Source organism: Cyrtonyx montezumae, unplaced genomic scaffold, assembly GCF_038088225.1.
Source record: "Cyrtonyx montezumae isolate F1298 unplaced genomic scaffold, pur_monq_1.0 scaffold_3, whole genome shotgun sequence".
NCBI lineage: Eukaryota > Metazoa > Chordata > Aves > Galliformes > Odontophoridae > Cyrtonyx > Cyrtonyx montezumae.
The window spans coordinates 127804849-127831734 of NW_027072034.1; the positions used below are offsets into that span (position 1 = coordinate 127804849).

At 44.4% G+C, this 26886-nt stretch overlaps 1 protein-coding gene and 1 long non-coding RNA gene across 4 annotated transcripts in view; one reads left to right on the top strand and one right to left on the bottom strand.

Moving 5' to 3' along the window:
* HMGA2 (high mobility group AT-hook 2) overlaps positions 1-4717 on the bottom strand; it is a 101200-nt gene extending 96483 nt beyond the window's left edge. For both annotated transcript variants that reach the window (XM_065743343.1, XM_065743344.1), the window contains exons 1-2: positions 4566-4717; positions 2416-2502 (exon numbers count right to left, since the gene is read on the bottom strand). In XM_065743343.1, the coding sequence (XP_065599415.1) occupies positions 2416-2502; positions 4566-4676 (198 nt within the window). In that variant the 5' untranslated portion in view covers positions 4677-4717. The remainder of the gene's footprint in view (positions 1-2415; positions 2503-4565) is intronic.
* A 4332-nt stretch (positions 4718-9049) lies between these two features.
* LOC136052866 (uncharacterized) lies at positions 9050-24089 on the top strand. 2 transcript variants are annotated; one of them, XR_010622572.1, is made up of 4 exons: positions 9050-9355; positions 12553-12603; positions 21372-21403; positions 22665-24089. It is a non-coding gene; the product is annotated as an uncharacterized LOC136052866 (long non-coding RNA). The 2 variants fall into 2 exon arrangements; XR_010622573.1 differs by having other exon boundaries at positions 12556-12603.
* Positions 24090-26886: the final 2797 nt, after the last annotated feature.

Here is a 26886-nt window from a genome sequence, read left to right on the forward strand (position 1 = left end):
CTCACGTCTGCTCAGTGGGTACGTTTATCTCGCATGTCGTGAACACCACAGCACAACGAGCAGCACAGGCCACACATCACTCTTTAGAAACTCCATCAACTTCCAATGGTGCATAGGACCCATGTTCGCATGCACAGGGGCTGGAGCGGCGTGAGCTCACCCTGCGAGCTGAGACAGGGAACAGAAAGCCATAAATACAAGTCTTACGTCTTTGTATGTGTAAATATGTCTGTCACAACACGCAACACACGGCTCTCAGAGGTGACAACCCCACCGCCACACGGGGCTTTCTTACAGTGCCAAAGCCTCTCCATTCATATCACTGGTAGAAAAACTACCGACATGAGTATCAGCTGAAAAGGTCGCCTCAGATGCATGGTGAGAAGCTGAATCGTTTCAGAGAGGGTTAATTATCTATTTGGGAAAAGAGCTACAATATTTGGTGGAAATGTGATCTCAGCAGCTTTTTTCTAAGGAGGCTTTATGAGCCTTTCGTGTTTTAGGAGAGTTATCAAACATTTACATATTTTAATCTATAAACCTGGAAACAAATAAAACCAGCAATTACACATCCCTCGAGGATTTCTTTTTTTTTTTTTTTAATGATAAAAAGACATGTGGACTTGGGTAAATTTTTTATAATATCAAAACCCGAAAAAGGTTTGCTTTAATTAGGGCAGTAACCTGATGTGTTCTGAAAATCAAAATGCTACAGTGAAATTGCTCAGATCATAAATTAGATTAAAAAAAAACAACCGTGTGCACCAGAATCATCTGGAAAGCTCTTGAATTGATGTGCCCACAGATGTAGGAGAGATTTTATGTTGCTTTCCATTAATACAGATTTTCAAATCACTCCTATAAATGAAATAACATTAATAGTTCTCTGAGAAATTTCTATCTTTCGAAAACACATTTCTATGAATTACTTCAGACCTAATCTCATTGCAAATATTTCTCCTAGGAAAGCCAACACTCCGAAGAGCCATATTTAAAATACTAAAGCTCACACTTGGACTTGCTGGGCTAATAAAAAACTGCTCCTTCCCTTTTGAAGAGTGAAATTTTAACTTTTATAAAGTGAATCTGAGGAATATTTTTATAGTACAAAGGAAAAAAAAAATCAACACTCGAAGCACAGTAGGGCGTAGAGTGGCTTGATACATTTTAAATGCTTAACCTGTAAAGTATTTTTACTAATTCATGACCTCCTTGACAGAATACACTGCTCTTTGCACTCAGAAAGTAAAGGAAAAAAATATATATTTTAAATTTAAGGAGGGCTGGAAAACGTCCTTCAAACAAATGTTGAGAACACTTAGAGCAGAACAGACACAAAATCCCCATCACCCCCCAATAACTGAATACTTATCAGCAGTCGCTCTAGGAATTTGTAACACTGAAAGCTTGATCAAACTAAATAAAGTCAGCACCATAGGCACGATGAAAAAATGAACCATAATGAGATGAGGGTACAAATACCTTCCAGACGAATTTTGTCACAGAACTGCTTAAAGACACTGATACCCTCCAGCATCCCAGCTCCCCACCAGATTTTGTAAGCTTTTGTTTCCAGTTTAGTACCTGAGAACTGAATTGGTGCTAACTGCTGTGCGACCATCACCATAAACACAACTCAGTATTTACTTGTGATGGCAGTTTTCTGACACTGTGCTTTCCCAAATTCAGATATAATGAAGGCACGCTGAATTTGCTGTTGAAGTCCATGCAGTAAGTGGGACGAGCCCAGAGGGGCTGTACCAGAGCTGGGTGCAGGCAGAGCCACAGGACCCACGACTGCTCCCATCCCCAGGCACAGGCAGGGGCTCAGAAGACAAACAGCACTTCAAGGGAAAGCCTCTTTGAAGCTGATTACTAACCGAGATACCGAGGGTTTTTACTGTAACTCACAGTTTACTTTACCAGCACATTTTCAAGCTGTAAATTTCAATACATGCCCTTATTTCCATCAACACTTAATTGGATTTTCTTCTAATTAACCAATGTTTGACAAAACACTGAGCTTTAATACACACATTCGATCTGTATAGTAAAGCCTGTAAGTGGGCAAGAAATTTATCTTCTTCTTCCAAAAATCTAAATTGAGATACAGTATCCTTAACTCTGATCTCGCTGCTTGATGCAGGGATCTCAGAAAATGCATCGGATGCATGAGGGTATTTCCTTGATCAAGAAGCAAGCTGTCCCTCTGAGTTCTGTGCCCAGGGTCCTGCAGCCTGCCGTTTCTAAACTTAAAATGCAAACTATACACAGTGCATACACACGCTGTATGGAGCCCTTCTCAGAGGCTCCAGCCCCACTGCTCACAGCCTATATGACCGCGTCATTTGCTACCACTTGATTTAAAAAAAAAAAAAAAAAAAGCATTAGGAATTCTCTCTTTCATGCTCTCACCTTCTGAGCTGCTTTAGAGGGACTCTTGTTTTTGCTTCCCTTGGGTCTTCCTCTTGGTCTTTTAGGAGATGGTTCACCAGTTGGTTCCTAAACACAGGAAAACATGCTATTGTGGCAAGCAACTACAGCACCCGAGATCTGAAGGACAAACTACAACCGAGCAGTTACTGAAAGCACAGGAATGAGCACCCTAAATAAATGCAACATTTCAAGTACGACACGAAAAATTAAAAACTCAAGGTAAAGAGAAAAGTACCATTTGCACACTAAAACTTTCCTTGCAATTGCTCAGAAAGCCCTAAGAAGCTTCAGTGCTCTCTCCAGCACGCTACAGCAGAAAGCAGTTTTTAAAGAGGATGGCTATGGCTTCCCTCGTGCAGGAATGAGTATTCAGAAGTTAATAGAGTTATCCATTTGATTTTAATCGTGTTTCATTATAACCAGATACAATTAGCACATGCACTTACACTCCTGACAAAAATAATAATAATAATAAAACCCAACAAAGCTAACTAGTAGAAAACCAGAAAGGTTTGAGACTAATTTCCCTCCCAAGGGCACAAATACTTCAGGGGGGATTTTTTTGTGCCGTTCTGCTTTATGTTCACACCTATTCCAACCAGAATTGATTCGCAGCAAAATGCAAACGCAAAAGTTCTCTCCAGTGGAGCCTTACAGGAGATAAAGGATCTGAAACAAACAAACAAAAAAATCTAAAACGCAGGACAATGACTGCTTAGGCAGCTCTAGCCAGCTCCTCTGTCTGACAGTGCCCAGCCAGTGCCGGGCAACGGGGGTGAGTTATGCGGCTTCGGGCTCACAAATCCTACCGAACTCTCTCACTTTCCAATACTTCGCGTTTCACTCGGACCGCAGGATGGGGCACAACTAATGAAATGCACTTTGTTAACTTAAAGCAGCCCAAAGCCCGCAGCTCTCCGAGCTCCGGGGGCTCAGGGGGAGCTGCAGATGGGGGTACCCTCCCCGCGAGGCCTCTGCGGGAGCCCCGCGGCACCGCACCGCTGCGAGGGGACGCCGAGAGATTTCCCTCGAGTGCATTTAAATGCCAAAACAAATGAAAGAAAGGAGAAAGAAGAGAAGGGAGAAAGAAAAGAAAGGAGAAAGAAAATAAGAAGGCGAAAAACGAAAGAAAGGGGAAAAAAAAGAGGGGGGGGGGGCTGAAAATAAATAAATAAAGGAAGGCCCAGGACGGCGCTGATGGGGGCAGCGGGCCGAGCCGGGGGCCGGAGCTGCTCAGCGCGGCTCTGGGGCAGAGCGGGAAGCCGAGGGGCTCCGGGGATGCGGCTCCCAGAAAGCGAAGCCCTCAGCCTCGGCAGCGCAGCACCGAGGGGACGGAGGGTTCCCACAGCCCCCGGAGCCGCTGACGCTGAATGAATGGGGCGATCGCGGAGAGCCCTCTCCGCGGGCGGCGGCTCCGTGCTCGCAGCCGCGACCTGCGAGGGTCTTGCGGGCGCGTCGCACCGGGCCGCGGCCACCCCGGAGCTGCGACAATGGCACTCGGGGGAGGCGGGAGGGGACGGGCGGGGGCTGGGGGTGAGGTGAGCAGCGCGCGGCCACCCCGGAGCGGGTCCGGTCCCTGCGGGCCCGGGGCGGGCGAAGGTGCTGCGGTGCGGGGAGGTGCGGTGCGGGGCAGTGCAGCCCCCCCCCCTCTTCCCCCCCCCCTCCTCCTCTCCCCGGCCGCCCCCACCTCCGTGAGCGGAACGGGGGCACCGCTCTACAGGGGGAGGAGGTGTGGAAGCAGGAGGAGGGGGGGGGGGGGGGGAACGCGTTAGAAAAAAAAAAAAAGAAAAAAGAAAAAAAAAAAAAGCCAGCCCTAGGCGACCCTCCAGACCCCCTCCTCTCCCTCAGCGCTGGGCTCCGGGGGCAGGCAGGGGTCGGGCCGCTCGGACTCAGGCTCCGGTGGGACCGCGACGCTCAGGCTCGCAAGAACGGAGACCCCGCCGGGCTCCGAGAGCCCCCGCTCCCCGCTTTCGCAATTTCAAACTGAGCTCCAAGTGCCCCCGCGGGCGCTGGTTGGTCGGGAGCCGCGTTCCCCATTGACACGGCGCGGCCGCGGCTCGCCGCAGCCACAATAGCGGAGCCCCGCGCGCAGCACTCAGCCCCCGTCCGCGGCGCCGCGCGGTACCGACTTGGGGCTGCTTCCTGGGTCTGCCTCGTCCTCGCTTCTGCGGCTCGGCGGCGGCAGGTTGCTCCGGGGCGGCGGTGGAAGGCTGGCCGGGTCCCTCGCCTTGGGCGCTCATGGCGAGCCGAGAGCTCAGCCCTCCGCCCGGCTCTGCGCGGCACCTCGCGACGGGGGGGGAAGCACACGGAGCGCTCGCGCCGCTTTCGCTGCGCGCTGCCACCACCGCACCGGACGTCCTGGTGCTGCCAAAAAGGAGAGGAGAGGGGAGGAGGAGGAGGAGGTGATGGTGGCGGCGGCGGTGGTGGTGCTGGAAGAGGAGGGGAATGGAGCTCTCCGACAATTTAGGAAGGGGTTAGGAACGTGGAGCGGTCCCAGAGCAGGAGTGTTAGAAAAATAATAATAAAATAATAATAATAATAAAAAATAATAAAGCAGAGTGATCGCAGTGCTGCGAGAAGGGAACGCTCCGAGCCGACAGGGGAGAGCCCCGCAGAGGGCAAAGTGGCGGCCGTGCGCTCAGAGCGGCCGCGCCGAGCGGGGGTCGCACAGCGCGGGGCCGGGCCGGGAGCGCGCCCGGGGCGGACGGGGGGTGCGGGAGCAGCGGCGGCAGCGGGCGGAGGGAGCGCTCATTTAAAAATTAATAATAACGCGATTTGGGAGATCGGGGAAGAAAGAAAAAAAAAAAAAGGGGGGGGGTGGTTAGGGGGGAGGGTGGGGAGGCGGTCCTGGGTTCGTGTCTGTGATGTGAGCTGCTGCTGGGACTGGAAATATTATTATGCGAGTCCTGCCCACGGACTGAACGGGGATGAGGGCTTTAAAAAAAAAAAAAAAAAAAGGAAGGAAGGAAAGAAAACCACCTTTACTCGTGGGTGGAAAAAGCGGGAAGGGGCTGCGCAAAAATAAATAAATAAATAAATAAAATAAAAGGGGGGGCGGTGGTGGTTGGGATGGGGGTGGTAGAGGAGGAGGCAGAGAGCAAAGCGAGGAGCACCGCGCGGGGCTGGCGGCGGGCCAGGCACAACATGCGGAGCGCGGCGGCCGCGCCGCCTCACGTGTCCTCCCCGGCCCGGCCCCGCCGGCGCGGCAGGTTTAAAGGGCCAGGCCGGGTCCCGCGCCCGGACCGCTGCACGTGGGCGCGCCGCCGCCGCCGCCGCCGCCGCCGCGCGGAACAAAGGCTGCGGGGCCGGGGCCGCCCCTGGGCCGGGCCCGCCGGGCGCCACCCGCGCCCCGCCCGCGGCCAGCGGGGGGGACCTGCTCGGGCGGCGCCGCGCTCTGTCCCGCGATGCGGTGCGCCTGGGTCAGCGCCGCCGGGCGGTGCTGGCGGGACGGCGGCGGCACCGGGGCTGCCGGCGGGAGGCGTTCCCCGGCCTCCGGCAGTCGGGTTCTGCGGCTGAGCTGTCCCCGGAGCTCCCGCTTCGGGGTGGGCAAACGGAGAGAGAGGCTTCGGGAGGGAGCGGGCAGGGCTTGCGCCCTCCTGAGTGATGCTAATGTGGGCGGAGATGGTGCTGCAGCGCTTCTTGCGATGGCTTCCTAGGTGCACCGAAGTATCTCGGTGCAGTACAAATTCTTTGCTGTCTACAGACGGAACCGAGCAAAAAGTGACTCCAGTCATACGTGCCGTCACCAGAGTGCAGGGCTGTGCTGGGAGACAGCTGAGTTATTTTCTGTGCAATAGAAAAAGTACACTGCAGACAGATGGGCTAAAGAAAGAGTAACCCTAGAACACTTCTTAAGGCCGCAGATATTCCCTAAGTGTGCTTAATCCAATCACGGGCCCTCTGGAGCCGCGCTCCCCCGTCCCCAAACGCAGCCCTTGCCGGGAGATGGACACGCTCCACCTGTTGGGTCTCGCAGCTCTGGGGAAAGCCCTCCTGCTGAACACCAGTTCCCATCACGGGTGAATCTGGAGGGCTGCGGACCCATTCTGTCCATCAGAAGTTTCAGTTGCTGTATTAGACCAAGAATCCAAATGGAGATTGTAAAGTCCATAGTTTAAAGCATAGCAGCACATAATTTTTATAGCACCCATTAATCTCTTTGAAGAGTATTCATGTCTGTGGAAGACAGTGGCATAAGCAATTACCGAAACCTGAAGCTCCGACGCTGCTGTCTGACAGATTAATCCCACATGGGCCATTAGCGGTTCCGTCAGCCTTTCCTTGAGCAGTTCCAGTAACAATGCCACAGCCCAAAGGTTTATACACGCAGCCATAAGCGAACAGCTCCAGGTGAGAGCAGCATTCCTGCACTCACTGTCTGAAAGCTGTTTGGACAAGGGAGCCCTGATCCCGCTGGGTGCTGCCCACAAAATCGTAGCAGGGATTGGCACTGGGATCCGGACGGCTGCAGGTCTGACAGCCACTTGAAGCTGCTATCATTCCATTTCCACCCAGAAGGCCTTATCTCACAAACCAGGTGACATTCCCAAGGGCAGCCCTGGCAGTGCTGACTTGTCTGCAGCCATCCAGCGACATCAGCACCCCAACTGGCTGACACCCCACTGGTGTGTCACTGCTCGATGCGGAGTGAACAGTGGCAAAGAAAGCTGTGTAACCATTGAGAAAGTATGGCAGTCACTGTGGCAGACATGTCTTATTGTCCACACCTTTGAGACTGAGATTTGGGCTTTGGTTTGTCAGCTCGAGTGTTAATTGTCAGTGCTTTGATGATAATGTATCTCTCGAGGCATCCATAGAAGGGTAGGACACATAAAATAAGGCCTGGTTTCCATGAATTAAGGCCTGGATTCCACAAGCCTAAAGTCTCAGATTTCTGGAGAAGCTGAATGAACTCCTGCAAGGGTAAGAAGGAGGGTATGCAAGAGGGAGGTTTGCTGCCTCAGGCACAGCACTTCCCAAGAGGCTGTTTGTTACTCTGTAGTCACCGTGGTGACAGGCGGGTGGCCTGGCCCCCATGGTTCTGCTCCTAGGGCTCTCCTTTAGCCCCACAGCCCCATGGCAGCAGTGGCACTTGGCATCAGAACACAAACTCCAGGTTGCAGCATGACATCCTTCAGCAGTACATCCCTAGTGTGCTGAGGTGATGGGCTAGGCCTGCTTGCCCAAGGGAGGCCTGCCTCCTCTGCCTGGTTCCCCTGGGGCACATAGGCTACTCCAAAGGGACAGGGATGAGGCAAGTGTAAGGCGATCTATTTGGCTTTGGAGGAGTACACTGGGCAGAGATGGGAGAGTAGCCCGTGAGAAGCACTGGTCTTGGTGATACAGGCACAAGAGCCACAGGGCAGCAATCGGACAGGCTGCGCTGCAGGGCTCCCTCTCCCTCCGTCTCACCCAGTGCAGAACAGCGGCTGCTTCAGTCAGCAGATGGCTGGGATAATGCTTTAGGGAAGCATGACTGCGACTGACAACCAAGACCCAGAAAAGAACATTAAGGCTCACTCTCAGGCCTTGTCTGCACAAGGGAATTTTCATCCCTCCTCCAAATTCCCACAATTTCTAATATGAATGCAGCTGCACAATTGTTAGGGATGTTGGGAGCTGTAATATATGAGTTTTCATCCCGTCAGCCATTTGCAGCACTGTGTCAATTAACCCTCCTCAGAACAGGGTTAACTGATCCAGTGCTGCAAGTGGCTGCTGGAGCTGAGAGCTGTCTGTGCTGAGCTCCCATTGCTGTGAGCTCCGGTGCAGCTGCAGGGGAAGGAAACCATGCGGGGTTATTTTGGTAACAATTCCCCAGCCCCAAAACAGCCTAAGAATGCAATATGGCCACGCTGTGTGCCTGGACATGCTGCTGCTGCTGCACTGCAGGAGCTGTGTACCTAGAGTGCTGCCCTCACAAGGACATCTGTCCTACAGTCCAAGAAAGGACACTTTCTGAATTTCTGTATGAAAGCCCCAGTGGATGTCACCCCAGCTGACTGGCAGTGTCTTTTCATTGAGAACTGTGTTGTCAGTCATAGACACTTGGTCATTTTTTTGTTTCTCATTTCTGAGTGCAAATCTTGCTCTTTGCTTGATTGCTCTTCACTGGCAGCTTTGTTTTTAATGCTAACGTGGCTGTACTTAGGCAGCAGCATGCAGACTCAAGCTGTCCTGCGATTAAGTTCTTTCACAGATGAGGAGAGGTGGCAAAATCAGTCCCACTGCTGCACATGCACTTTGCAAAGCAGCACTCTGGTGATACGTGTGTCACCCCATGCCCAGCAAGAGTAACTGCTCTCTGTCCTCCACCACCGGCTGAAACAGGGAAATGCTGCTCTGCATTTGTTAAACTTTGAACAACCATTTATATGACCGATACTGGCACTCTGGGTTTTCCTAAGTGCAGTTTGGACGTGTGAAAGTGTTGAAGCTCTGTCTCAGCAAAAACCTCACTGAAAAGCTCTAGCTCACTACCGCCCTTGATTGATGATAGCCAGGTTTCATTTCGTGCTTGGCATTTTATGCAAATACAGAACATAGCTCCGTGTAGACTGCACATGCCTATAAATATCTGCAGAGGCTGAATGCACCTGCCCAGGAACAGCCCGAGGAGATGCTCAGCCCAGGGTGCTGGGGTGTGGGGCAAACTCTGGTTTGCCAGCAGCCCGGATATAACCAGGAATTTTGAGAATGGGGAAAGGAGCCAACTCATTCTTCCCCATATTTCTACTGGCTGTTTCCTCTGCTGGGGGTCCCTCTGAACAAGGTGAGGAAGCTGCCTGCAAAGCAGGTGCCACAGCAGTCCCTGGGAGGAAGGAGTGACATCCCTGCTATCCTTCAGCTCAGACCGAGCTATGGAGATGTGTGGCAAAGTTCTCAGGTCATAGTTGTCACACAAGGAACCTTCCTCTTGGTGATCATACCTTTGCTTAAATGGTTTGAATTAATCCCTTGAAAGGCTCTTATAAAATAATGGTTAAAAACTAGCATCCTAAATCCCAGTGGAAGTGGATTTCTACTCTCCTTTAGACCTTTTCCCCTTCAATATTAGGCTCAGTGTCTTGAATGTGTTTTTATATGAAACCCTGTGATTAAAAGTACTTAAGACTGGCTCATTTTTCTCTGCAATGAGTTCAGTTATTTCCTTTTTATACCTTCCAGAATTTACTACACCATATCTAAATATTGGCTGCAGTCCACATGTTTTAGATCATGCTCTATAATGGTCCTGTTGTTACAGAATCCTTTGTGTGTGTGTGTGAGAGAGAGAGAGAACATGCATATGTGTTGGAAGGGAGGCAGGGTGCATATAATTGTTTGGAAAGAGAAATCAGGGTATATTAATTCCATAAGTGATTTCTGAACTGATAACATAAAAGTGATAAAAATAGTGAGCAGTGAAATTACAGACCTCCAGTGCCTTACCTAGCACGTGTGCTAAATAATACTTCTGATCCCAATATGTTACTCTACTGTATATATTCTACCAATAAAATGACTCATTCATCTTTCATTGCTATATAATTTTAAAGATCAGATTTACTGCTGTTACATTTCCTCGTTTTTACATAGGTTCTAAATGTAGATCCTTCGATCTGAGCCATACAATGTGTTAGTCAACTGCAAGCTACCCAAGAATGGACCAGGGCAGCAGCTGAAAGTCTTCCTTCATCACACAGAACCTCATTGCCTGCTGAAGGCCACATAGAGAATGGGGATAAGTCCTCAGGCACCCTGAACATATGTGATGCAAAAGCCCCACGCTGACAGTTCCACCCGTCTCCCACCCTGCAGGGCCCTGTGTTGGGGGTCAGGCCATGCAGAAGGCTCAGTGGATACTGCTTTGTTCTGGAATGAGTTTCACCCACAGAAAGTATACTGGCTTTCTATCATTTTTTTTCCCCACAAGCTAAGATAAATTTTTGCTTTGGTCCATTAACAATACTTGTATTTTTAATCAGAATTATTTTGAATGATATTTTCTTTGGAAATAACAGTAATACAGTTTATGTGAAATACAAACAAATGAGGGAACGATTTTTACCTAAATGTATGAATAGCATTTTGCAATTTGTCATTGTGATATATTTATCTTTTGAACTTTAAGTGAGCTCAGCTGAAAAAAATGCTTCTCTTCAGCACATGACTGGAAAATATATTACACCAGAGAAGTATATTGCTGTTTCAGTTCAGAAATTAGTGGCTAAATATAATTTTCCACTATACTTACTTTCACAAAGTATGTAGTAAACTATTTACATTACAGTAAATTCTTAGTTCGTATTCCAAAAGGTGTTAAAATCAGCGTTCTCACCCAAATTAATGGATATTTTGTGAATGCACATTAAAACTAGATCTTTAAGATCTATTAAAAAAGACCCATAAGATGTTATGTTGTCTTCAGAAGCCTTAAAACCACTATAATACAGCTAGAACAAAGATTTGTCAACACAATGAACCTAGGGGAACAGACAAGAAACCAGTGTGGAGCAGAGAGACATGGCTGTCCCATAAAGCAGTGACGAGGCACAGCTAAAGACCGAGGCCCGCTCCCTGCCCGAGAGCCATCTCCTTCCAGCATCATGGCACCTTTGTCTCTCTGTGCAGCCCTTTTCACTAAAGCTTCCCACAGACCAAGAGAAGCTGCCTGGCCACTCCTTACCCCGCTGGCTCAGGAACGGGAGCAGACCTGCCCGCAAGCTGGACGATGGCAGCTGCTCCCATTTTGCCCAGGGGTCATCTGCCTGTCACATTGCAGACATGTAACCACCGTGTGATGGAGAGCAGCCAAGCGGCCATTGAGACAGGCTGGGGCCGGGTGGGAGCTGCTGCTGCTGCCAGAACTGTGCCTCTCAGGCACTCCCTGCTCACTGTGCCTGGGAAGAAGGCTGTTGGGAAAGGGCTGCGAGATGGATGCGTAGTCCCCTCCTCCTGGTGTCCATGGAGCGAGCAGCTGCTTCCTGCAGCGTGCCATCACTGCGTTCCCAAACTATTCAGCTCCTCTGATAACTGGATTGGTTTGTGTCCGTTTCCCTGTTGCACGTATATGGACTGCACAGTGTAGTCTGAGGTTTACAGTGCTGGTATGGAGCTCAGGAGGCAGATTTCCTTCCTTTCCCTTATGAGTGGGCACACCTTGGGCACAGCAGCTACACCCAGAGCCTCGGAGGTTCCTGGGTGCCTACCTCCCACTGAGTTGGGCAGAACAGAAAGCCTGCACCATATCAGGAAAAGGCAGATGTCAGTATTTCTCATCTTCAGGGCCATTTCAGAGGTGAAGACATGTCTGGCCCACAGAGACGAGGAGGATGGCAGCCATTCAAAAATCATGTATGTGAGAGAGAGTAGGGCTGGGGAAAAGCTGTTTGGTTACCTAAGGCAAAGAAACATCTTTGAATGTTTTGGGTTGTGACTCAGAATTAGTAGAAAGAGGTTTAAACAAATCTTCATACTTAAAGTTCTGTCTGAAAATACTTGGAGCCTTATATTTATTTTTTTGAATAATGATATTAGTAAGAGTCCATTATATAATCATAAGAAAATTAAAACTCTCCAGGGCATGATCTTAGCTGTGTAATTAAGTGGGGTGGTTAAAAGTACAAAGTAAACCTGAAGCAAAATTTGTACCAGAACCACACCTCATTATGTTTTGCTGCCCAAGTCTGTCATAAATAGAGATGTTTATTACACATCTGCCATTTAAAGTATGTATTACATGCAAGGTTGTATTTTATTTAGATTTAAAAATTTAAAAACACAAGATGACAAGCTGTGTTACTATTAACACATGCCTCGAGGACCGGGGGCGCACATTCTATTGGTGCCTTAGGTTATGTTACAATACAGCCACTCCAGAGTAAGAAATATAGAAGTACATTGAGCAATTAGTGTGCCTGATTTCAGCCCATGGAGTTTCACTAGTGTGAAAGAACAATCAAGTCCTGTATATCCATTCACATTTATTAGACCAGACTTTGTAGTCTCTCCTTAGAGCACCACTCCCTCCTCTGCTTTCAACAGCAAACGGCACTAAAATCTCCAGAGCTTCCCAAAGGAAAAGCAGTTATTTTCTTTCCTTGTGATTATTTTCTTATTTTTTTTTCTTCACAGCAGAAATGATTCTGTACTGACTGAAATGCAGAGGCAGAAAGGGAAGAGATGGTGAGCCAGTTACATGCTTCATTCTCTCTTTGAGTTCGCTTTCCTGAGCAGACCGCCCTCCTGGACTAGCTCCAGGGCTGGCTTTGAAGAAATCTTCCACAGAAAACTTTTGCGGAAAATCATCTTGTCCAGGATCTGCAGGGAAGGAAGTCCCTCTGCGTGCATTCGGGTTATTACCAGTAGATCCTAAGTAATTCTCCTGGCCAGTGAGGAAAAGAAAGTATAGGTTTTTTGATGCGAGAGCTTTGATGAAGAAAACCACCACCTCCTTGTCAGCTTTTCTTTGTAAGATAATTACCCAAAGTCAGTTTCTATCACTTTTTCCTAGTTTTCGGATCTTCTCAGATGCCTGTTAAGGTAGCATACATTTAGTATGTACTATATATTGGGGTTATATTTCTGCACAACAAATAATGCTGCGATGTTGTGGACGGTGTTACTCGGCTCATTGGCGAAAGGAGTTAGCCTTCCATACAAGGCCTACCAGACCTTCCCGTAGCATGTCGCAGCGTGGATCGCCTGGCAGCCCTGGTTGTTTTCTAAAATGCTAACGTAGCAAATGACTTCCGAATGAGTCAGGCCCACCCCTTCAGACCAAACCCAGGGAACTCTAAAGTCGTTCCCTGAGGAGTCTTTCCAAATGTTGTTGTTGCCTGAACGTTCAGTCTGCAAGACTTAGCACGAGGAAAGAGCTGAAACGTTAGCCATTCACAAGCCAGTTCTTAGCTTCTTCTCATCAAACTTCAGCAACAGAATCTCCCTAGTTCCTCAATACAATACAGTAATTCAGATCTGTATGTAAAGCAACTGGCAAAACCTGAACACAAGACATTCCCATATGGTTCTGCTGGAAGGAGAGATGCACTTTTATTTCCATACCAGCAATATTCTCCAACAAGGAGGCAGCTTTCCTCAGGTTTTCAACTTAATTTAGAATTTTAATTCAGTCTCCAAAATCGCAGAAGAAAAAATTGAAGTGCTATCTGAACTTTACAAAATATCTCAGTCCTTCCTATGAGATTCAGTCCTTGGTTACACATCTACACAAGATTTCCAGGACCAGTTGTTGCTTTCAACTAAATCCCATACACCGAAAAAGCTCCATTTGATTCAAAATTAAGACAGTGCATAGTTGTCTGACAGTCAAACAGAAGCAGTCTATCACTACTTCACAGCATTGATCCTTATTTTGTGACACATTACCTCTTCCGCTCTCTCCCTAAGGGGCTTCTGTGGAGTAAGGGCACATCCTTGGCTTGGGAACACCCTGCTGCAAGTCACTAAAAGCAGAGATATACCACAAAATGTGTACACTGATCTCACGGTCTTCCCCAGACTTTAGCCGGGAGGTTATTGCAGGTAGGTTTATTGCAGGTAGGTTGCTTGGCTGAATGGTCCTTGTTATTTCTGTGTACAATATGCAGCATTAACAAGGTGCTGAACAGATAAAGCTCTTTGTTTCTATTCAGTTTAAATTTTCCATTATATTGGCATGAACATGGGAGGATGAGACCATGCACTAGCAGAAATCTGTGTAATCCCAAACAAGTATTGATAAAATCCTTTGTATCGCATATTGTCGCTTTCAGTTTATCCCCTATCCATTCATTTGTGCAAAATTTTATTGTATTTAAATTGATTTTGTCTTTAAAGATAGCTGAAATGGTCTTCCCACATGATACATTTTATTAGAAAATCTATCTTGGAAATGCTTTACTGATTTTTCTACTATTGTTTTTAATAATAACAACTATGATACCTTCCTAACAAAATAAGGCATGCTGTTTATCTGCCTTTTCATGTCTGTGTCTCCATCACTCCCTTATCCCCAGTGACTTGTGAACAAATTGGCAAGTCAAGTAAAGTTTGGCAGATGCATAGAGATCCCAAAGATAATTAAGTTCCTGCAAGTTTCATGAACGCTCATAGCCAAGTAGAGGAGATAAAGATGCCTCCACCAGCAGAAACTCTGCAGTGGGAGCTCAGCAGTCATCTTCCCTCTATGTGTGCCAGCAGCCCATTGAGTGTTCTCAGGCTGGTCAGACAGTGAGCATACCGACACCTTGGAATCAAACACAGCCCATACTGTATCTTCTCCATTTGCTTGTTGGATTCACAGGGGGAGCTAGGTTAAGCACATCTGAGTGATGGGAAACTGAGGGAGGGGAAAAAGAGCAGGGAACAGAAGAGAGAAGAGACTTCAGTGCTTGAAAAGGCATATCAAACATAACATGCAGAAGTGTTTTTAATGAATTGCACTTATAAATGTACTTGAGATCCGTTGATACTTTTCATGCATCTTTTTTCTTGCATTTATAAGGTCTGGATTTATAAGGTACATGAGTACCAAAGGTGTAACTATTGGGTGTGATGGAAGGAAAAATCACTTCTTAACACATGCGAATCCTTTTAATGTTTTCCAAAATAGCTTGTAGCAGTTTGATACTGCTAGCACTTTAACTGCAGTTCTAGGCTCTATTTCCATGTGATCAAATATGCATAACAGTGAATGCCTTAGAGATTTTCAGCTGTCTTGTGGAATAAAATTCTGCATTAACCAATAACAGTAATGCAGGGTAATGGATACCGGAAATTTAACAGAGATCCAGGCAGAGTACTGTTTATCCTGCCCATTAAAGGATGATATTCCATATTTATGGGAAAATGAGAAATGTTTTATTGTGGATGGGTGGTGTTTACAAGAATTTTCCTTGAGTATATTTCACTGCTTGAATTCGGTTCACTTTCTGTACAGAATAGTCAAAAGCAAGCCAGTCCAAACAAGGACCAGTAAAATATACACAACATACCCCTTGTGTCTCTAATTTCTAAATGTATAGTCTATACAGATATGTCTTTCAATGAAAATTTGAACTCCGAGCTTAAGAAATAGTCACTGTTTTCCTTCTTTGTCCTTAAAGCCAAATGCTTGAAGTTATGTGAGTCCAGTACCAAATGTTGTAAATGCAAATATATAAAATGCAGTTTCACAGAGAAGTATTATTTTATGACAAACTATCTCATATAAATTAAAGATTAAAATAGATGCTGCACACGTTCTAGAACTGAGCAAGTAGCAGCTCTAAGCTGATTTTTGAAAAAGTACAAGGTAACATTTGCCCAGAAACCACAACAGTGCGGATGTTTGCACTGAGTAAGACACACAGAGCATAAATTTTAAGTAAATACCCAATATCTAATTGTCAGACATTTGAACAGCCTTGGAAAAAAGAAGACTCAGAGGGGATCTGATCCATGTCTATAAATATCTAAGGAGTTGTTGGATGCCAAGGGACGAGGCTGGACTCTTCTCAGCAGTGTGTCACCACTGATAGGATGAGGGGAAATGGACACAAACTGAAGCATAGGAAGTTCTGCACAAATGTGTGTGGGATCTTCCCAGCGCAGTGCCGGAGCAGTGGCACAGCTGCACAGAGAGGTGGTGGAGTCTCCTTCTCTGGAGACGTTCCAGACCCGCCTGGACGCCTACCTGTGCAACCTGGGCTAGGGAGCTGCTTTGGCAGGGGGTTGGACTCCGTGATCTCTGGAGGTCTCTTCCAACCCCTACAGTTCTGTGATTCTGTGACACTGTGAATCCTCTGTTTTCCAAAAGTCTATCTCACTTGAACCAAGACAGCATATCTTCACTCAGAATTCAATACTTTGTAGGCTAAGTACTTTAGCCAGGTGTCAGCTGAGTAGGTAATTCAGTTCTCTTCAGTAGTGTTAGTCACATGCCTAAATTAAGCATGAGATGATGTGATTTGCTGGACAGAATGTGGAGTACTCCAGACCTTTCCAGATTCACATCTGCAGGCTGAACATCTTGACACTTTGTATTTTGTTGCATAGAGCTGCATGGATTTGAAGATGTGGCCACAAGAGGGAAACTGATGAAACTAGGGAAAAATATATTTGGCACTGGTCTTGGGTTTGATCTGTGACTATTTTTGCTGATGCTGCTGTCAGCAAAGAAGATCAGCTGAAGCCATCTTAGTTGGAAAGATGTTTCTATTTCATCAGCACTCCAATTATGCTAACCTGTACAGCAAGCTTCAAGGCTCCACTGATTTTGTGGGGATTTATATGTCTCTGTATTGAGACTGTGGGGATGAATGGAGAGCACTGGAATACGTGGGAATATATGGTTTTGATGTAACAACTTGATAGTTTATTTTGCTTTGTGGGGAGGACAAGCTTCTCAGAATTGTATATGTTCAAAAGAAACCCTGAGTAAGTTCTGCAAAATGGATGGCACACCACCAGCAATTATGTTAAGCCTGTTCTAAAGGAACTGTCCATCAATTTCATTCATACTTGAAAGAACATGTGGAGTTCTCCAAAATAATTAAGCGCATACCAGTATGTGAATGGGATGTGAATGGCTGCTCCAACAGAGGAAGGTTGAGCAGAATTTAGTTGTCATAGGTTACATTTGACAGTAGCCCTTCAGCCAGTCAGTACGAATGACCAACTGGCCATTCAGAGCTTGTGCTGTTCCAGGCTTGAAAAAATCCTCAGTTCAGTAGGGAAACTCAAACATAGGATTTTTTACAGCAAGAAGCTACCCACTGAACAAAGCCTATGGTTGCTCCAGATTAAGCTATCATTTCAGACTTCTGACAGCAAATAGATGGAAACTCACTACAGTCACAGCTAGAATAGGGTAGTGTGGAAAACAATTAAGGCAAAATGTGATTCAAGCCATTGATGTTTGTTGACAGGAATTCCAGATGTAGAAAGCAATTTTTTGTTCATAGTGAGAATAGAAAAATACATCCATAAGAGACATTTATGTGATGCAGTAAGTGTGATTTTGAAGAACATAGCAAAAAAAGAAAAAGGAGATACCGAGTGTTTTTTAAACGGAATATTAAAGAAGTCAGACCATATTTACACAAACATTTCCTCTAAAGAAATTTTTTGTTTTTTTGAAATCTAAGATTTGTCTCCCACACAAAGTAATGAGGTGTTCTCATGGATTTCTGCAGAAGAACACGCTGGGACATGGTGGAGCATAGTAAACAAGAAGCCATGTGCAGGTGCAGTTACTGGCAGCTCTGCTCTGAGACTCCAGTAGGTTTACCATGAAAGTTCTCGCTATGGGATTATTACTAACATACATTCCCCCCTTTCCAGTGTTTCTATTTTTTTCCAGAATGCTGTTTGCTTTCCTGAGGTGCTCTTTTGAAAGAAGATGCTTCAAACACAAACAGGGGAATGGTAGCCCAAAGCCATGTTCTTTTGGATGTTTGTTGTCTCTGGGGTCATGCTTTGAAGGTATCTGGAGGAGGAATTTTGTCTCCTTCCTTCACTATGATGCCAAGGATTTCAGTAAACTGGTGAAACAAATCTCTTAGATCAAACAATACTGCAACTCTCCTGACAGTTCAGGGGAAGTGAATATCTTGGGGCCAAAATTTTATGTTTTAACATGGTTCTTACTCATTCGCACCTTGGGCAGAACTCCATTTGTTTCAACAGATTTGCGTGAGGAATAACCTCGGGATTTAGTTCTTAAAAGGTAACCAAGTATCTTAAAGATTAGCCTAAGTGCAACTAAGATCCTTCAGCCTCAAGTGTATCCTGTTGCTTCCCAATTAACCATTCCAGGGTCTAAAGGAGGGATTGTCATAAATCTTGAAGTAAAAAACTGAACCATCATTATTTAAGACTGAGAACACTGTTTAAAGACAACACTCTTCCACTTTGATGTTCTAGAAAAATGTAAACAAAAGCCGTAATTTGTGGGGCTGGGGATTGATCAAGTGTTCAGAGTACAAAATAGCCCTACAGGAATCTGGTGGAAGTATCTGAAATTACTATAGGGAAGAAATTTGATCTTGTTTTAAATGTAATTAAAGCCTTCTGCATCTCCACAAAACCCTCCGAAACCCTGGAGATTTCTGATGGTTTACCCTCTTGGGGAGAACACACAGATATGAATTTTAATAGTGTCTTTTGGTAATGTGGTGGATAAAGACAAATTGATTACAGCAGTCTGGAAAAAAGCAGGTGATGCATTACCAGGGCCACTGGGTTCATGTTTTCCCAGACATGGTGAAGGCCACCCAGATCATGAAAGAAAGTCGATATGTTTAAAAACTTGAGTTCTATGATTTGGGGCTTGATATGGCTTTCTTGTTTCCGGATACACTGGATTATATCAAAAGAAAAATAAGACTCATGGTCCAAATTCTGTTCTCATGTACACAAAACCAAATCTAGATTAAAATCTCTGATGTCAACAGATTTACACTCATACAACAGAAAAGCAGTACAGTCCTTCTGATTACAATGATGCATGTCATCATTTATTATCTGAAGAGTAATGAAAGAGTAATGAAAATCTAAGAAATCTGAACTCTGAGGGAAGTGTTTCTACATGCTACCATGAAACACTGGACAGAATACACTCTACAGAAGTCTGTAATAAAAATAGCTGTGCCTGGTCACAAAGGATGTGGTTTTATGAAATTTGTTTCTTAGACAATGTGAGCCACGCACACTGATGGGATGTAAAGTGAATGTACTGTGATAACTGTAGGCTCCTTATATTCTACTTCTTTCTAGCCCATTTGGAGTTATACTGGGACAATTAGATAAACACATATGATTACAAAAGACATTGATCTGATATTCATGATAACTATAGCGGATGACAAACCAGACAACAATCTTGTTCTTGCTTAACATGCTATCTTTGACCACTGTCTAATTGTGTTGATTAATATTTGGTACATGCGGATATACACACACAAACACAGCCATGCACATATGGATCAGATCAACGTATGATCTGCTTTCAGACCTAGCCATTTTTCAGTGCCAGGGCTATCCTGCAGCCTGCCACAAAGCCATGCACTCAGCGTGGTGGGAGCCTCACGCACTCCGGCGTTACAGATATTAGTGTAGGTGTGAAAAAGAATACAGATCTAATCCAGTGACTAACTCTCAGAGTTGTCGCCTTGGAAGACTGTTCACCAATGAATTTCTGAAAGGAGGGATGCTGAAAATCTCCTTCGAGAAGTGTCAGGCTGTAGATGCAGAGTGAATGGTTACAGTTCCTAAAGTGTTGGGTGAGATGAGGACTGATGAGGACGTTTACGGATTTATCTCCGTTCTTCAGGTTTCTCAGCTGGCCAATTCCAGGAGCTTGCCAGCTGCTTTGCATTGCAGCCCTTCCTCTGCTCCAGAAGGAGCCCAGGCATCTGCCTCGAGGAGCAGCTGTCAGAATTTGAGTGTTGCAGGAATTAAATTTAAGGCACCTAAGTCCTTACTGGATCTTGTTTTCTGCACCTGTGAGCCACTTCAAACATGAAAGCCACAGTCCAAACTCTTCAGGTCTTGTTGGTCAGAACAACGCCTGCATACTCAAAAGAAAGTCTGGGTCGTCTGGTTTGCATTTACAAAGGTGTGCTGGCTTAGCTGCCTTCACCTGCAAGTGGAAGATGGCATGGGAATCCAGTTCCTTTCTGTTATCCATCTGAGGAACTTAGTATCAAAATAGGCAGATATTTAATTTTATTTACTTTGGGTATTTCCACGCGAGATCTGAAATCACACAGGTCAGTAATGGGGATTTTTCTCCTGAGTTACAAATCAATGCCATGTGTTCATATAATTAGTATTCATCTTTTGATCCAAATTTCATACGGCTGTAGGTTGTTTATGGTTTGGTTTTCTTTTTAAATACTTTATTGTGTAATTCTAATTCTGTATCACACTTCTTTACCACAACAAAACCCACCTCTAGAACGGCAGAATGGTAGCATCTTGTAAAAAGCCTTAGTGCACGATAAACAAGGAGATAAAGAGTGTTTTCCACTCCCACAATGGAGTGAGTCTGACTTCAGAAATCAAACTGGGAGAGGAGACTGCTGGGCACACAAAAACTGCACAGTAAGAGAACATTTCTCATGGATTTACAAGACCATATCTTACTGTCTCCGGAGAGTGAAGAAATAACCAAGACCTACTTAAATAATATTGGGTAATATCTGTTTGTTATGTATGGTAAGACTTTACAGCTAATTTTCAGTCCGGCAAAGTTTATACGCAGGGATGCAGTTAAAATATTAATTCTTACTATACAATAGTATAACAGCAAAAAAAAGCACAGTAAAAATGTCTTAAAGGTGTAGTATGCATTGCCACAGAGTTGTGAGAAAGAGCCTGAGAATTCAATTTTTCCCCATTTTTCTTATTTTACTTCTGAGAAGAAACATTGCTGTGTTTCTCCTACACCCCATCCAGCCCTTGATAGCTGAGCTCGTTACAGAGCTAACAGAACACCCTGGCAATTAGACTGCTGTTGTTCATCGATATTGCCAGAAACACTGACAGAAAGTGCCACACCATGGCTTTGAAAAATGCAGGAACTAATTAAGGAGTATTGGTATCAATGTGGAATACAATGATCAGACAAATGCTGTGTTTAGTCTGATATCCTGTCTCGAGGAATGTCTGCAATTGACGAGGAATCATGAAACCAAACAGAAGGAAGCTATAGGTCATTCTACTGGCATATAATGCTGCCTGTGCTCAATTAAGTATTTAGACCGGCCACTAATAACTTCCTTCAGAATGAGTTCAGCCTCTTGAGCCAAGGGTTTTTCTCTCTACAGTTCTCATTCTTTGTTTACTTTTTTAAACTGAATGTAAACGGTTATAACAATCTGCTTTCTTTGTGCTTGCTGAGATCTTTGAGCAATCAGATTCTTAGTTAACTGTTTACTGTGTTAAGTCATATTTTGTTCTCTTTGCAGTTGAGTGAGTGACCTTCAGTTTCTCTGAGAGAGTAAGTAAAACATCCTATTTGCCTTCCCTGCCTTGTGTGTTGCTGTACACAGCCTATAAGAAGACACACTGTATATGGTTCCTATCTTGCCATTCTCCTTTGCTGAATCTCTCATCTGACATATGTTCCAGTGTTCTACCCACCTACGGCCTGCTTGCTTGCTTTTACAGCCCAGGGTTCAGTTTTGATTGACATATCTGTTACTTTGAGTAGCTGTGATAAGCAAAAAAGGCACATAGCTGTAATCACCCATTGCTCTCTTTAAAAATGTGACCAGCCTTCAAAAGCTATCCAACAGTGTGAGAAACTCACTGATGTAATGGTATTGCTGCCAGAAAACTAATGAGCAAAATGAGTCAATTGAGAGCATTCATGAACTACCAGAAAGGGAACCAGAGACCTGTCTTCGAAGACAGCAGCAGAAATAATACAATTCTCGAGCATGTTTTTCCTGTGATGAAGTAGCTGTTCCAAAAGCCAGCATTCTTTCATAGGCTGCCAAAGCTGACGGAAGGAAACATCCAGTCAAAGCCTGTAACTTAGGACCAGTTTTCCAATTGCTTGGGCAGTTTCCGACTTGTACAGGTAGCAGTAAGGAGCGGTGGGTTCATATTTCACAGAGCACAGGTTAAATCCAAGCATTGATGAGGGACTCCTGAGAATTCTCTGTTGGTTTGTGTGTATATATAATATATACTTTTCTTTTTTTCCTTTGACAGTCCTGGTGATAACCTGCAAGGAGTTCTTTATTTGTTCCCCATGGAAATTTTTGACTGGTTTCAGTTTACAAAATGAGAATCCAAATCAGTGAAGAGAGACAGGGAAAGAATGAAAATCAATGTGGAGTGAAGCAGTGAGGTACTAACCTTTGTTGATACCAATAAAACCTTACCCATTGGCCTCTGTTCGCTCTCCCCATGTAGTGTGTGCTCTGTCTTCTCTCATTTTTTACAGTCTAACTGACGAGTTAACTGAGCAGATCTATCTCTATAAAATAGAGAATCCATTTTAGTAGGTTGATGGAGTTAGTTGCCTGGTCCTCCCATTGGAGCAATTTGCTAACAGCAGGAGTGTATCCAGCAAAATATAGTTCTTCACACAGACCTCCCAAGTTGTCCCATCTCTCCATCAGAGAAACTTTTCTGAGGCCTGAGGAAGGGAGAGTCCTTCTGAGAAAATAAAAAATAAAAATGCCATGTCTAGGTGGAACCCTGGAAACATTCCACAGAAGAAAAGCTCATTATGAACCCTTTCCCTTCAGAACTATATGGCTAATCGGAAATACTTAAGAGGAAGACAGAATGCTGGAGGGGAAGGAAGAGCTGCTTGGAGTGACAAAGATCTGGATTCTTTCCCTTTCTCTTGTTTCAGGCATTATAGGAGATCTTGAGCGAGAGGCATAGCTGCTGTGCCTCACTTTCTCCTCAGAAAATAAAAACTGATGCTACTGATGTCTCTCTGGAGAGATTATTTACTAAGGTTTAGAAACATACTCTAAGTAGAAGCCATGTGCTCTTTTTAACGAATAAAGTAAGTGCAGCACACACTTAGCATGTCTAGTGCGATGTACAGAGTGAGGGTTAGCCTACCAGTGCAACCCTGACAGACTAATTCTGCATGATATTCTGGTCCCAGATACTGTCTTGCTGTCTGTATGTTTTCTTCAGCATGCTCACATGATAAAATCTCTCCTGGATCAGCTGACTGAGCTATTCACTGGCCAGAACTGATGTGTTTGGCTGGCAATTTTTCTGAAGGTTTCTAAACCCTGGTATTTCCTCGAAGAATGCAATTTCTTTAGTTAATTGTTAAAGCTAGCAAGAGGAAAAGTATACAAAGGCAGTTTTGATGCTGTTGAAGTGGAATATTGTGTCGTGCATTTGATGTGGCTTTCAGAACAATCAAATGGCTTGTGTAGGGCTATGGGGAAGTATAACGTAAAAGTGCAAGTTGTGCACCTGGACTTCTACGACATTTGTCTCTGTGTTCCTTAATACCTGTTTTCTGTCTTGGAAAATGCACACAGGAGTATTTTCAGACTAAGGATGTGTTACAGACCTTCATCAGTTATATAAGTGGGACTGAAAAATACCAGGTTCTCACTATTTCTTTTCTCTAATGCCTGTTTCAATAGAGATATGAAGTCTGGGAGCACTGCATGACTTCATACATTTTTTTTCCAGAAGTAATGATAAAGAATTTACATGAAAGACCAGCCCAAACCTAATCTTAGAACTGAAAGATGAACCAGATAACTTAGATATATATTTTCCAATTCATTTCTATTTGTGCTTGCAAATTTTTGGCAGTACAAAACTGCTCCCTTCAGTTCCCAAGTGCCCATGCAACTGGAAATCTCGAAGGCACAGCTCAAAGTATGGGTAAGTTTTCAGGAACAAAGGAAATGGGAAAGCAGCAGCCTGTTTGGCTTTGAAGTTGCAGGGCACCAGTGGATCAACATTTCTGTGTGCAAGCAATTTTTTTAAATTCATTTTGCTTTATAGTTAAGAAAAACATTTGCATACAAACTTGCCAGGATGTATGTTAGTCAAAATGTCTTGTGCTTCCTTAGAAAGAGCCAAGGAGGGAGAATATGAACTGCAACATTCCCTGGGCTTCTGCAATATTGCAGCTGCTCTCAATTAAAGTGAGCAGTGGTTTCTAGGGACTGTATCTATGGTATTTATCTTCCAACTATTTTTTATTATTTTGCAATGATTTCATGAATTGCCATTGTAGCTTAATGAAGGAATGTTACAGTAGTAACCATATTGTCTGCTTATTTCTTCCGCTGAGAATCCCAATACACGTTATGCTGCTGTCACAGATTTAAGGTATAGCTGTCTCTACAATACCAGAATACTAACAAAGGTTAAATAGTGAAATCCTCATTAAAAATACATATGCAGTAAGTCCACAGAAAATACCCTCTGTTGAGGAACAAGAGGAGATAAAATGTATGTGCTCTCATGATCGTGGATAAAGGTACTTGGCAAACCACTGTCGCTATGTTAGGCACAGCAAGAAGCACTAGACACAAGCAAAACTTTGTATTCAGAACTCTAAGTAACTGATGGGGTTTCATCCAGCTGTGTTTCTGTACCCAGTTCTTCTGAAGTCAGAAGACAACTTCCATGCTACTTTGGGTGACCAGCTTGGGCATGGCCATGCAAGAGTTAGAAAGGATCCTTCTGTTTGCACAGGGTGAAATACACTGTATTCCAGAAAGTGCATCTTTTCATATTTGTCTGTTTTCTATTTGCCACCTGAAATTATTGATCAAGGACTCTGGTAAGCTGTTGGAAGACCTGTTATTGCATGTCTCTGATTTGCACTTCTTCCCTGACTCTGAATGATGTTTTTGTACATATACCGAGCCTGTTAGCGAAGGACAGTCACAACCAAAATTTGACCAGTTAGAGCTCTGTAAGACAATGTATTGGTTTGTCTTGCATTACTTTAAAGAAAAAAATGTTTGTCTAGAAACAGCAGAAAAAATGGTAGTGACCATGGGGATAAGAGCACTCTTCCTAAACCTAGCAGTCCACAGTGATCATTATTGGCCAACTTAATATAATAATCAAATGGCTTATGTAGGGCTTTTTAAAATTGCATGCTGCATTATTCCATTTTAATATTGATGTAATATCTTCTAATTACAGCACAGAAGTTGCTCTTGTGCTGTAGCTGAAATATTCTAAAAATATTTTCAAGTGAAAACTTTCCATATACCAGGAAAAATGTCTGGAACAGGGAAAGCAGCAGTCTGTGGTTCAGGATGTCCCTATCCGTTGCTTCCTGTAAGTACTTTGCAAGCCTGCAGCCAGCCCCTGTTAACATAAATACCAACCCTGATGGTACAGTAGACAGCTGATATCACATAAGAAAAGTATCAGAATCTCCAGAGCAGCTGAGAAGGAAAAAAAAAGAAGAAAAGGAAAAAAAAAGAAAAAAGAAAACAGAGATAAATTTGTGTCAACAGATGTGTTTACCACTAATGATCATGAAGCCATGATACCGTTTTAATTACCCAGACTTCTCTTTATAATAATGGCCCCATAAAATGCTGACTAAATAAAAACTAACAGCAATATATGTAAGATGGAAAGCAGATGGCTGAGATTTTTTAACTAGAAGCAATTGCTGGAAAAGAATGATTTCTTTTGAATCAGTTGCCTATTTGGCTGGATATGTTCTTTTAAAAAATGTTTTACTACATGATTAGGAGGTTTGAAGGAGTGAAGTGCCTGAGGAGTGTGCTAGCAGATAGAGAAACATGAAAGAGTGACTTCTCTTTAAAAACACTGGCCCAGAAGCTATTCTGTAACAGGAGCAAAGCAGGGCAAAGCAAACTCAAGTAGGGTCTTGCATACTATCTAGTACAACAGCACTAAATTGTGTACCAGTGAGTCCTGATGACCCCTCATGAGTATAATCTTAACAACAGCTACCACCATTATAGATTTTTTTGTTATGTTCATTTTGGTTCCCTCAGACCTTAACACTATCCAGGTCTCCAGTCTGGCTTTCTAAATCCTGTAAGACATCTCCACGATTCCCACCTCCCTTGTTCTACAGTACAGTATCAGAAACACAATAAAATCAATTATTATTGTGAGAAAGGCTAGAAGAGAATTAAAGGCTGACAAGAAATTCAAGTATGGTAAGAAAGAAAACTTAAGTTTTGGTCATCTAGCTGCAGTCAAAAATTGAATCCCGCGGGGTTCTAAGCAAATGACATTCTTCAGCTGCAAGACCATCTGCAGAACACTACGGATGAGATGAATATAGCAGTTGACTTCTCTGAGTGCTGCTATTAGGGGCTACTTGCTGACTCAAGCAAGCACTGCTGCCTGATGGCATGATACATGCAAACATTTTGGCTAGAAATAGCAACTGTAAACAAACAAGAAAATGAAAAACAGGGACAGGGAGATTAAAAAAAAAAAGAATAAAGACGAGCCCCCAATTGTTTGGCACCTCCTTTGAAAGTGAGACTGGAATTCCATAGATGCCAATTTACTGGAACCTTTTTATTAAGAGACCATAAATTCTCCAAGACAGAAGAAAATGAAGTGTGTTGACTCAAACACTCTCCATGAAGTCTTTGCACAGACTATGGAGTTAGAGCACCACTTGCTTTGAAGTAAAGGAAGAAGCCCAGCAGAATAATTACTTTTCATTAGCTCATTAACTCCCTTGGGGATGCCGAAGACAGAAGTATTATTTACACTTCACTATTTCTACATTGCATCTAAGTTGGAAGAGAAATCCATGCAAGTATACATGAAATCTATGGTGTCTAGTGACAAAGGGCTTGACTAAGGTTTGTCTCCTATAGGTCTTGATTTATACATTTTTAACGTGTTTCTGGTGATAGCATGATCCTCTGTGAGTTGGATCTCTCAAGATTCTCCTCACTTGTTTTTCTGAAGAGTGTGGAAGATAGGAACTAACATTCTCCTCCTGATGCTGTAGGTTTT